The sequence below is a fragment of the Mandrillus leucophaeus genome, unplaced genomic scaffold, assembly GCF_000951045.1.
Source record: "Mandrillus leucophaeus isolate KB7577 unplaced genomic scaffold, Mleu.le_1.0 Scaffold227, whole genome shotgun sequence".
Lineage (NCBI taxonomy): Eukaryota > Metazoa > Chordata > Mammalia > Primates > Cercopithecidae > Mandrillus > Mandrillus leucophaeus.
Genome location: NW_012102332.1, coordinates 3,320,561 through 3,333,344, shown reverse-complemented (window position 1 = coordinate 3,333,344; position 12,784 = coordinate 3,320,561). Strand labels below are relative to the sequence as shown.

At 44.7% G+C, this 12,784-nt stretch overlaps 1 protein-coding gene across 1 annotated transcript in view; it reads right to left on the bottom strand.

Moving 5' to 3' along the window:
- Positions 1 to 3,956: 3,956 nt before the first annotated feature.
- Positions 3,957 to 12,784, bottom strand: part of NIPA1 (non imprinted in Prader-Willi/Angelman syndrome 1) — a 16,212-nt gene continuing 7,384 nt past the window's right edge. The window contains exons 3-4 of the mRNA XM_011981485.1: positions 8,695 to 8,855; positions 3,957 to 5,697 (exon numbers count right to left, since the gene is read on the bottom strand). Of these exons, the coding sequence (XP_011836875.1) occupies positions 5,186 to 5,697; positions 8,695 to 8,855 (673 nt within the window). The 3' untranslated portion in view covers positions 3,957 to 5,185. The remainder of the gene's footprint in view (positions 5,698 to 8,694; positions 8,856 to 12,784) is intronic.

Genomic DNA, 12,784 nt, shown 5'->3' with positions numbered 1-12,784 from the left:
AAAAAGCAAAACACTCAAGCCACTGAAAAACAATATCTAAATTTTTGTAAAGTGCAAAAATACTAAGGTGGGGGGCAATTATTATATTCTGACAAATAAATATTCTGAACTTTTCAACATGACCCTTTGGCACTAGTGGTTTGGGAGCCCTGACATTCGCCTGGTGTCAGTTCAGCATCAGGGCTGAGCTGCTTGGAAGCAGGAAGTTCAGCATCATTTATTCCAAATCCAGTGTAACAGAATCCACGTGTTTCACAGGCCATTAAATCTTTTTCAGAATACAGACCTCGGCCAAATGTCAGGAGCCCATCACGCCATCGGAAGGTGATCTTTCTGTGCGGCTTTCTTAAGTCCCTGTTTAATTTCCATATTTTACAATAGAACATATAAAACCCTTTCTTTTAAAACAAAAAAAGGAAAACTAAAGCTTCATGGAATCATGCAAACTTTACACCCGGCGCTTCCTTTGCTTTCTCAGCACGTGAGGCTGTGTGTTCTACAGCACGGTCCTGAGCGGACTCCACGGTCCGTGAAAGCGGAGTTTCCACTGTGCCACTCCCGGGCACTTCTGAACACGGTGCTCTCAGCTCAGGCCACCAGAACGCTGCGGACAGCGCCGGTGTTTTAGAAACAATTGGGAGAACCAGCCCACCCCTTTAGAGGTAGAAAAACTGAGGCACAGAAAGGTTAAGAGACTCACCTATGTTTGCACGATTTAGGGAAAAATACAGAAAAGAAGAAAAACCTCCTCCTCCCTGGCTCATGCTCTGGGCCCCGGACTCTGCTTTTTAAACGCTTTGGGTACATGTGAAATAGATGTTTATTTACATGATCCTTGTTCTACTGAATATCAACTTTTTACTAGACAACATAATGTAACAAAGTTACATTTTCTTAAAATATAATTATTTTCCTGCATGTGAGGAATGTGTATGAAAACAAATGAGCAGTGATCGTGGGCCAAATTCTCATTGCTGTTCCTGTAATTCTGAACCTTTTCAAGTATACAAGGGAGGTATAAGAATCTGGCCAGATGTGAAACATCACCTATAAGCTAAAGGACAGACCCTTAAAATTCACCACCAGTACAATTGTGAGGTGGAAATGAGGAATACAAAAAATTGAGGTATTTTATATGAAAAACTGTCTTGTGTGTGACTGGTGTGCAAATTGGTCTTTTCTTTCCAACTCACATTAACAGAATCTACCTATGAATATGAGTAAAACTGATGAAAAATGAACACGGATATGTCCTTGGGAGGAAGGTCCCTGTTAAGGAGTCAATGACACATTTTTGGTCCCTGAGTAGGCAAAACACCAAGACTCCATCCAATCCTGCCTGATGGGCGAACAACCTCCTTGGTGTCAGACACCATGAAAAGGACAACTTCAGAGCACGGAAGCTAATCCATGCTGTCGGGAACAGACCTGAAACTGAAATGTTCTCTTCCTAGTTTCCTGCTTGGTGGCAGGAAGCCTAAGTCAGGATCCAGCAGGCGCCAGAGCGGTGCGATGGGAGGGGCTCTGGGAACCACGGGAACAGTCTCTCCCCTCTTCTGGGTTAGCGGAGCAGCTTGAAAAAGAGGAATCTCCCCACCAGACAGAAGGGCAGCAGCCTGTGCCCATCACACCTGTTTCCACGGACCAGGTGTCCGTGCACACCTGGGAGACACTGCATCTCCCAAGTCTAGAACTGGCCCCTGGAAGTTGAGCACAACATTTACAAAGAGCCGAGTCGTCTAGGAAGAAGGAACGCAAGACGACTGCACAAGTGAACGGTGCTCACTTCTATCAGAAAACAGATGTGAACCCCAAAGAAGAGCAAACACCAACATATTCCTGCTGGGATGAACTTCTGGAAAGACAACTGGGTGGAGCAAATTGGCTTGAAGAGCAGGAATTGAAAGAGTTTTCCTTATTGCTGAACAAAGAGCTGCAAAGTATATTCCACTAACATTCTAATAGGAAAACACCGCAATGAGGGCTGAGCAAGGCCACCAGAACACTGGGTTCCTCCCCAAGGTCCCCGGCATGGGCAGGGCCTTGCTCCATGTGGCAGGGGAAGGACCGCCCTCCCCAGCACCTTCTCCACAGAGATGGCATCCTCCTGCCAACCGGGAAGATGCTCCGGGGGGCTCTGTGGTGCTGGGTTAGGGTTAGAATCCTTAATTGGCCCTACCTTTGATCAATGAGCAGAACAGGAAGCAATCTCTTCAAATGCAAATATTCAGAGGAGAAAAGAAGGCATTGCCCAAGAAGAGGAGAGAAATGGCCTATTTAAGTATCTATCAAGAGGAAATCTGCACATCGTGATCAAAACCTTTGATTTTAGAGGATGCCTGAAAACAAGTATACAGTAAGCATCTTTTTTTTCAAAGAATAGTATAATAATGAAAATATTTCAAGTACATTTGCTTTTGGAAAGACTACTAAGAGATCGATCCATGTTCTAGGCCCTCCCCCAAAGTTCTGACTTTGGGGCTTTTTTTTTTTTTTTTCATTTCCAAATGAATGATGAAAACATAAATTTTTTAAATAAATACTATTAAATCAGAAGTTATATGCTCTATATTAAATTTGAAAATTAGACTGTTCAACCACTGGTCATGTCATTTACTTTGAGGCTGGTGTCACATGTTTGAAAAACAATGGATAATATGAACTTTGTTTCACTGGAAGAAAAGCTGTGTATCCTACTGAAGTATCTGCTGAACAGAGGTAAACCTGAAAGATTGTAACTGTCCCAGGACCAGTCACCTTCAAGGGGAAAAGAGCTATTAATACTTTGAGATTTTGTTTCACTTTAAGAAAGTTATAGAGCAGATCATCGGGTATCACCTCTCAGTATCAATGGTGTAATTGTGGATTAAAATTATACTAAGGTACACCAACAGCTGCGTTTAAACTAAATTTCACATGAAAGCTGTAGCGACACAAACGTGATAATTTTCAGGTGACACGTGAACTTGTTAGCCACATGTATTCTTTGAATATCTCACACTCCTTACCTAGGAAACTATTTTTTATGCCTAAAAGTATATTGATACTGCTACATTACATTTTCAGAAAGTTCCTAAAAGCACTGATGATAAAAAACAAAACCTGCTAATGGACCTCGAGCATTTGCTAACCATCCATTAAGAGAGGATTTACAATTTTTAAAAACAATTTTGTTGCTGCTCTTAGTTCACAAATCACTGACAACTCATGGTCATCACGCACACTTTCAATTCATAAAGGATTTTTCTCTATATATTAAACTAGTCTCATTTTATTTAGCCTCTTCACTCAACACTTTAGGAAGCTATTCCTTGAGACTTTAGAAATGTTCTTTTTGCCTACAAAAACACATTTTTTCCTCACTGAGGAACTTTAATTGGGTATTATTAAATTTTATGTTCTACTTCACCTAATCCACTGGACCCAACCCCATCTTTCAACTTGGCATAGTCCCCCACTGAGATAAAACACTGGCCATGAAGTACATGATACCGTGGTGAAATATTTGCATCACTTCATGCTTTGCTCCCATTTGGAACACATGGATGGGAACATTACAGAGAATGACCTCTTTGATTCAAATACTGGCATAATTAATGGCTCTTTTGCAATTAAGACATATAATGAGAGGTTAGATAAGGAACTCCAGGACGCTCTGCCATTGCAAACAACAAGGAGACGGCTACATCCATTGGCTTTTTGTTATAAATTCTTTTGTAAACTGTTGTGTTGCAGTCTGTAGAAACTAGCCTAACCTCAATTGTGTCCTTTAACCTGTTCCTGTGTGACAGGGTACTTGATTTATGAGCTGTTGAACAGGTTTTCTCCCACTTAGCCTTATTATCAAGTTACCTAATTTATTTCTTCTGAATGGCCATAAATGCTTGCTGATAAAGAATGTGGATCTATTTGATACTGGATCCCAGGTACATAGACTGAATACAAATAATACCTCATGCTACTTAAATCAACTGTCTTTAATTGGACAATAATCACATGTTAAGTGGGTCCATTTGCTCTAATGTGTCTTTAGTCTTGACTATCTTCCAATGAATATACAGTCATGCACCACGTAACCATGTTTCTGTCAAAGACACACCACTTCCACGTGGGTGGTCCCACTGGATTATAATGCCACAGTTTTACTGAACCCTTCGTGTGTTTGGAAACACAAATACTCACCACTGTGTTACGACTGCCTGCAGAATTCAGTGCGGTCACACGCCGCACAGGTGTGTAGCCCAGGAGCAACAGGCTGTGCCATTGGCCTGGGTGGGTCATAGGTGGCCCATCTAGGTTTGTGTAAGTGCACTCCATGATGTTCACACAATAAAGTCACCTTACAATGCATTTCTTAGAATGTTTCCCTGTCATTAAGTGACACGTGACTGTATTATTTCTAACTGCCTTATACATTTATAACTTGAATATTGAAATATTAAAGCATACTCAAGGAAGTTGCATTATTCTAATCTAAGAACATATACACAGTAAGAGTTAAATTAAGTTAATAATTCAAGTGATAAAGGCACTGAAATTGATTTGAGCTATTGAAAAGTCATCCTGCCAGTGGAACACTCCATCATTAACTCTTCTCTCTCTCTCTCTATTTACTATTAAAATGTCTTGGGTGGGGGTGGGGGTCGAAGAGTCAACTGGTCAGAGGATTAAAAACAATTCAATGTATATGCCTCTTATTTAGATGACATACTTGAATGTTATACATGCTTAATGCAAACCAACACAACTACAGACACATTCACTGTACAGCGCCAGAGTTCAAGACAACAATCTCTCATTTCCAAAGTAGTCTAAGTAAAAATATCCCTGCTATCCTGTAACAACTAACCAGAAAGAGCCCATCTTTTCCTGTTTAAATCACGTTAAAATGTTTTAAAAGAAGAGAATATTCATGAAAGCTTCCAGGTTAATGGAAATGAAAATGAGATTCGTCTCATCAGAGAGAGATGGTGCCAGGCAACCGCTGGGCACCTTTGGGCTGCAGAGGGCTGGCTGGGCCTCTGCTCTGGTGCTGAGCCGTGCTCCCCGCTGTCCACCAGACCACCTGTTACTCTCCAGCCAACTCTAACACCATGATCGAGGACCTCTTCTACTTCACATCCAATCGGGGCCAGAAACCACCTCCAATGCCTGTTCCTCGAACCATCCAAGCCCCTGTTGCAATCTAGTCTGTTTTCATATTAGATTTGTTCATCTCCCCAAGGTTGAAATTGAACTCTTTGAACACCTGTATAAGGACAATCCCCACGGAGACGGTCGTGAATCCACAGGCCATCCCCAGGAAGTCCACCAGGCCCACGTTGCTCCACTCCCGAAAGAGGATGGCCGAGGCCAGCAGGACCAGCGTGGTAAACACGACGTAGTAGATGGCCCCGAACACCGAGGAGTCGAAGCACTCCAGCGCCTTGTTGATGTACCTGAACTGGACGATGATGCTGCAGCCGAGCACGGCCAGGAGCACCAGGCACAGGCAGAGGGCTCTCTGGCTGGACGGGTTGTTATGCAAGATGTCTTGGGCCGCCAGCCCGATGCCCTTGGTGGAAGGCACGGTGAAACTGCCCAGCAAGGAGCAGATGCTGATGTAGACCATGATGTTGGTGGGCCCGTGGGCCGGCGCGATCCAGAAGATGAGCAGCAGCAGCATGAGCAGCACGATGCACAGGTAGCCCACAAACACTGGAACACAGACGGCACACGGTCACCCGGCAGCCGCCGCCCAGCAGCCGCAACCCAGGAGGTAGACTGGGGCAGCACCCGTGCCCCCACCCGCCACCCGCCTCTACTGTGACACAGCCCTGGGGGGCATGTGGGCTCCGGCTTGAATTTACCAGATCCACTGATTTCATTCCACAACATTATTCCCATCACTTTCACTGTTAAAACATTTACAGCCAGGCGCGGTGGCTCACACCTGTAATCCCAGCGCTTTGGGAGGCCGAGGCAGGCAGATCAGGAGGTCAGGAGATCGAGACTATCCTGGCTAACATGGTGAAACCCTCTTCTCTACTAAAAGTATGAAAAATTAGCCGGGCGTGATGGCGGGCGCCAGTAATCCCAGCTACTCAGGACGCTGAAGCAGGAGAATCGCTTGAACCCAGGAGGCAAGAGTTGCAGTGAGCCGAGATCGTACCACTGCACTCCAGCCTGGGCGACAAAGCGAGAATCCATCTCAAAAAAAACAAACAAACAAACATTTACAGCTCCTAAATGTTTACATGGTTCTCTATCAGAACCATTCTCCGTTTTTTTGTTGTTTGTTTTGTTTTTTTGAGACGGAGTTTTGCTCTTTGTTGTCCAGGATGGAGTGAAATAGCGTGATCTCTGCTCACTGCAACCTCTGCCTCCCAGGTTCAAGCGATTCTCCTGCCTCAGCGTCCTGAGTAGCTGGGATCACAGGCACCCACCGCCACGCCTGGCTGTCATATTTTCAGGAGAGACAGGGTTTCACCATGTTGGCCAGGCTGGTCTCAAACTCCTGACCTTACGTGGTCCGCCGTCCTTGGCCTCCCAAAGTGCTGGGATTACAGGCGTGAGCCACCGCGCCCAGCCTAGAACCATTCTCTTAACAATGCAAGTCAATGAAGATGCTCCAAGGTTTCAAAAAAGCACCTGGAAATCCAGGGGGCGGGGTAAGGCTGGGGACAGGAGGGAGGGCTATAAGCTGTGGGGGCATTTGTGGGTTTTTCAATGATTGGGGGCTGCACCCAGTGGGCAGAGGCATGTGCAGACAGCAACCCCCACTCCCACCAAAATCATCCCTTTCTCCTTACAACTTCAGAATGTCTCCTTGGACTTGTAACTGAACATACTTAGAATAATCAGAGCCTAGAAACTAATTTTATGTATGAAACAAAGCAATTTTTGCATGGATTTAATATACGCTGAATTTTTCAGAAATGCCACTTCCATGTAAATTGAGGGAGGATTGTTCTTTCTTTGATCAAAGCTTGATTAAGAGTTATGCTCCATCTGAGGATCATTGTGTTGATGGTAAGACCTCAAGTGTCCAAGTCAGTAACACGACACCTCCTGTCAGTCTGTATCTGCAGCTACCAGATTCTCAACCACTCCTCACAAGGTGTGGGGCTGGCCAGCTTCAACGGGTCTTCTCTTGTAGGGGGACCTGAGCATTTACATACTGAAATGGATGTTTTGTTTTAAAGTATCGTCCTGGTATTTCTCCTTTATATTACAGTGAGGGCATTAAACTGACGGTTTGAAATTACGTGTATAAGGAGGTTGTGTTCTCTGTGAAACCCATTCCAAGATCACAAATGGACCTGAGAGGGCTGGGAACTGCTGGCTATGCAAACCGGCAAGTGTGGACAAGAAAACCAGCAAGTGTGGACAAGAAAACCAGTGAGTGTGGACATGCAAACCAGGGTGTGAACATGCAAACCAGGGTGTGGACATGCAAACCAGGGTGTGGACATGCAAACCAGGGTGTGGACATGCAAACCAGGGTGTGAACATGCAAACCAGCAAGTGTGGACAAGAAAATCAGCAAGTGAGGACAAGAAAACCAGCGAGTGTGCACAAGAAAACCAGCGAGTGTGCACAAGAAAACCAGCGAGTGTGCACAAGAAAACCAGCGAGTGTGCACAAGAAAACCAGCGAGTGTGCACAAGAAAACTAGCGAGTGTGGACAAGCAAACCAGGGTGTGGACATGCAAAAGAGGGTGTGGACATCCACACTTGCTGGACAAGAAAACTAGCAAACTGATGTGGAGGCAGTTTTGTGCTGGCACCTGCCTAAACTTGTTGGTAAGCAACACAGGGTAGCCTACTTACAGTGAAATCTATACTTTAAGTCTATTGTAATCATGTAGAGAGTAGTTTTTAATGCACTCAAAAAAAAAAAAAAAAAAAGAAAGAAAAGAGAACGGGCCCAGTGGCTCACGCCTGTAATCCCAGCACTTTGGAAGGCCAAGGTGGGCGGATCACGAGGTCAGGAGATCGAGACCATCCTGGCTAACACGACGAAACCCTGTGTCTACTAAAAATACAAAAAAAAATTAGCTGGGCATGGTGGCAGGTGCCTGTAGTCCCAGCTACTCAAGAGGCTGAGGCAGGAGAATGGCATGAACCCAGGAGGCAGAGCTTGCAGTGAGCGGAGATTGCGCCACTGCACTCCAGCCTGGGTGACAGAGTGAGACTCTGTCTCAAAAAAAAAAAAAAAAAGAAATTATGTCAAAAAATATATAAACAGGGCTATATGAGGAATCTAAACGTAAGAGATGCCAGGCCTTTGTCCTCACAGAGCTTCATGCTGGAGGGAGCGAAGTGCTGAGGTGGAGACAGAGCGGGCACACCAGGAAAGGCATGTGGGGAGGGGCGGGTAGCAGTCAGACTTGGGAGGGTGGCCCAAGGGGAGCCACTGTGGGAAGGGAAGGTGCCCATGCACAAGGTCCCAGAAGAGAACCTGAAGGAATGCCAGGCCACGGAGGCTCCCCCCAGGACGTGAGGATCAGGAAGGAGGGTGAGGGCAGAGGGCCAGCCTACGAGCGCAGCCCACTGACGCACGTGCCCAGAGAACGCAGATCTACAGTAACAGATCAGGGTGGACACACGGTTCCTCTGCCCTGCCAGAAAGTGTCCAATTTGAAGACGTGGTTAAAAAAGTTGGGACTCCTAGTGCAAACTTTCTTGGCAGTGCTGCTAGAAAGGAATTACCTGGGTTGGTCAGCTTCTCCTCCAGTTCAGCCTGAGTGGTCACACTCTCAGACTTTGGGGAGTGGATAATCAGCACAACAGAGCCTGCACAGCTTAGCAGGCACCCCAACTTGCCCAAGATGTTGAGCTTTTCCTTCAGGAGATAGGAAGCTAAAATGGACCTTTATTGAAAAAAGAGAAATCATTCAAGGTTAAATCAAATTACCTGACCTTTCTTCTAATAGCAGATATTTTATCTAGAAAAACCATTTTCTTTTTCTTCTTTTTTTCTCTTTAAGAGACCACCTCTCACTCTGTTGCCCAGGCTAGAGTGCAGTGTGCAATCATAGCTCACCACAGGCTTAAACTCCTGGGCTCAAGTGATCCTCCTGCCTCAGCCACTGGAGTAGCTGGGACTACAGGTGCATGCCACCATACCCGGCTAATTTTTTTAAAATTTTGTGTAGAGACTGGGTCTCACTGGATTGCCCAGGCAAGTCTCAAACTCCTGGGCTCAAACAATCCTCTTGCCTTGGCCTCCCAAACTGCTGGAATTATAGGTGTGAGCCACCATGCCTAGCCAGGATTTTCACACCAATTCCATGTATAACCACTACGTAGTTAATGATACACATTACTTACACCACTATATTACTATGTCAGCACATACAAAATATATCAGAGTATAAAAAGTTTTATGATTGACCAAAAATAAAAGCAATGTTTCCTTACTTATAAAAGGAACCAATCAAAAATACTAATATCTATGCTACGTGGAAAAGTAGGGTGCAAAAACTGTCAAAATAATTATAAGTAATGCATGATAAAAACACAAAAGAAGTGAAAAAAAGCACAAACAAAAGAAAAAATAAACATGCTAACAGTAATTGCAGTATAGTAGAAGTAGTAGGGGTGGTTATTTCCTCTAACACTGAAAACTTTTAAAAAGTGGTCACACTACTAATGCATTCTTCAATAACATCTATAATCTTCAGGCTGCTAATGTGTTTCTTCTCTTATTCCCCTGTGTAGTTATCAGTATACAATCTGAATTGGAACACCTTGCCCTCAGTAAGTCACCGGACTGGTCATTCTCACTTTACTCATGTCTGTGCTGAAGACAGTCGGAAAACAGGAACGTCCAGGAGGCCATACCAGGCTCAGGTACGGACCAGATTACTTCCTGTAACATTATTTTAAAAATAAGGAAACTTGAGCCTCAGAAAGGGTCAGCATTGAACCTAAGGCCACAAAGCTAACAAGAGATACAAGCATGGTGGTGACACACTGCAGGTCCTCAACGGCCTGCTTTTCCCTTGTACCGCTTCACATCCTTGTCCCTAGACGGCCTATTCTTAAGAAGCTCCCAACAGTGTCGTTGGGGAAAGAAGCGTCATCGCTGAAAGAAAAAACAAAAGACATACGAATACACGACTAGATGTTGAATAGAGAAGCTCCATTGAGTAGCTGCCGAAAAAAGTAGAAGCCAGAAACGCAGGGGGCTCACAGGGCAAAAAGTGGGCCTGGAACTGGCCTGGAACAGGGTGGACTATGACAAGGTGGGAAAGGGCTGCCATGCACCAAAGGGGAAAGTATGAGCCATGAGGCCAAATCATCTCTTACTCCATTGTGGAATACCAGAGGACAGTGCCATTTTCATTCATTCATTCATTTATTGAGACAGAGTCTCACTCTGTCACCCAGGCTAGAGTGCAGCGGTGCGATCTCAACTCACTGCAACCTCTGCCTCCCGGGTTCAAGCGATTCTCCTGCCTCAGCCTCCTGAGTAGCTGGGATTACAGGTGCTCACCACCAGGCCCCAGGTGATTTTTTTATTGTAGAGATGGGGTTTCACCATGTTGGCCAGGCTGGTCTCAAACTCCTGACCTCAAGTGACTCACCTACCTCGGCCTCCGAAAGTGCTGGGATTACAGGCATAAGCCACTGCGCCTGGCTGACAGTGCCATTTTTAATTGGGTTATCTGACTTTTTACTGATGCACTGTAAGAGTTTTTGTTTCATTTTGTTTTGTTTTTTTGAGACAGAGTTTCCCTCTTCTTGCCCAGGCTGGAGTGCAGTGGCGCAATCTTGGCTCAATGCAACCTCCACCTCCTGGATTCAAACAATTCTCCTGCCTCGGCCTCCCAAGTAGCTGGATTACAGGCATGTGCCACCATGCCAGGCTAACTTTTTGTATTTAGTAGAGATGGGGTTTCACCATGTTGGCCAGGTTGGTCTCGAACTCCTGACCTCATGATCTACCCGCCTTGGCCTCCCAAAGTGCTGGGATTACAGGCGTGAGCCACTGTGCCTGGCAAAAGTTTTTATATATTCTAACTACAAGTCCCTTATCAGACATATACTTTGAAATTTTTTCTCCCACTCCATGAGTTTTCAATTCATTGCTGGCATCCTTTTAAGCACAAAAATTTTTAATTTTGATGATATCCAATCTATCTATTTTTCTTCTGTTGTTTGTGCTTTTGTGCTTTAAGTGTCATACCTAGGAAACCATCACCTAATCCAAGGTCATAAAGACTTACACCTATGTTTTACTTCTAAGAGTTTTACAAGTTTAGTTCTTACATCTAAGTCTTTGATTTGTTCTTAGTTGACGTCTGTATACGGTGTGAGGCAGGAGCGCACTTTCATTCACTTGCAGGTGGATATCCACCTGGCTCAGCATCATGTGTTGAAAAGACTATTCTTTCCCCCACTAAATTGTCTTGGTACCACTGGCAAAAATCAATTGACTGTAAACGTTAGCGTTTGTTTCTAGAATCTCAATTATATTCTATTGATTTACATGTCTTTCCTTATCCCAGTACCACATTGGGTTTTTGTTTGTTTGGGTATTGAGATGGACTCGCTCTGCCACCTAGGCTGGAGGATAGGGGCATGATCACAGTTAACTGTAGCCTCCAACTCCCAGGCTCAAGCAATCCTCCTGCCTCAGCCTCCTGAGTAGCTAGGACCACAGGTATGTGCTGTCATGCCTGACTAATTTTTTACAGGGATGGGGGTTTCACTATGTTGCCCAGGTGACCACGCTGTTTTGATTACTGTAGTTTCATACAGTGTTGTGAAATTGGGAAGTGTGAGTTCTCCAACTTTGTTGTTGTATTTCAAGATTGTTTTCTCATTTTGAGTCCCTTCCAAATCCTATGAATTTTATCATCAGTGTGTCATTTTCTGTAAAGAATTCAGCTAGGAGTTTGATATAATTTATATTGAATCTGTAGATGAATATGGGAGTACTGCCACCTGAACAATATTAATTCTGATGTGTAAATACGGGCAATTTATTCAGGTCTTCTTTAATTTCTTTTAAGAGGGTTTTTATAGATTTTGGAGTATGAGTTTTGTACTTCCTTCGTTAAATCTATTCTATTTTTTGAGACAGAGTCTCGCTCTGTCATCCAGGCTGGAGTGCAGTGGCACTATCTCGGCTCACTGCCAGCTCCGCCTCCCAGGTTCACGCCATTCTCCTGCCTCGGCCTCCCGAATAGCTGGGACTACAGGCTCCCACCACCATGCCTGAGTAATTTTTTGTATTTTTAGTAGAGATGGGGTTTCACCGTGTTAGCCAGGATGGTATCGATCTCCTGACCTTGTGATCAGCCCACCTGGGCCACCCAAAGTGCTGGGATTACAGGCGTGAGCCACCGCGCCCGGCCAGTTAAATTTATATTTAAGTATTTCATTCATTTTGGTGCTACTGTATATTAAATTGCTTTCTTAATTTCATTTTTGGTTTGCTTACTGTTACTGTATATAGATGTAATTTTTTTTTTTTGAGATGGAGTTTCGCTCTTGTAGCCCAGGCTGGAGTGCAATGGCCTGATCTCGGCTCACTGTACCCCTGCCTCCTGGGTTCAATCAATTCTCCTGCCTCAGCCTCCCAAGTGGCTGGGATTACAGGCATGTGCCACCATGCCTGGCTAATTTTGCATTTTTACAAGACAGGGTGTTTCACCACGTTGGTCAGGCCGATCTCAAATTCCTTACCTCAGGTGATCCACCCACCTCAGCCTCCCAAAGTGCTGGGATTATAGGCGTGAGCCACCGCGCCTGGCAGATGTAATTTTTTTTTTTTTTTTTTGGAGACAGA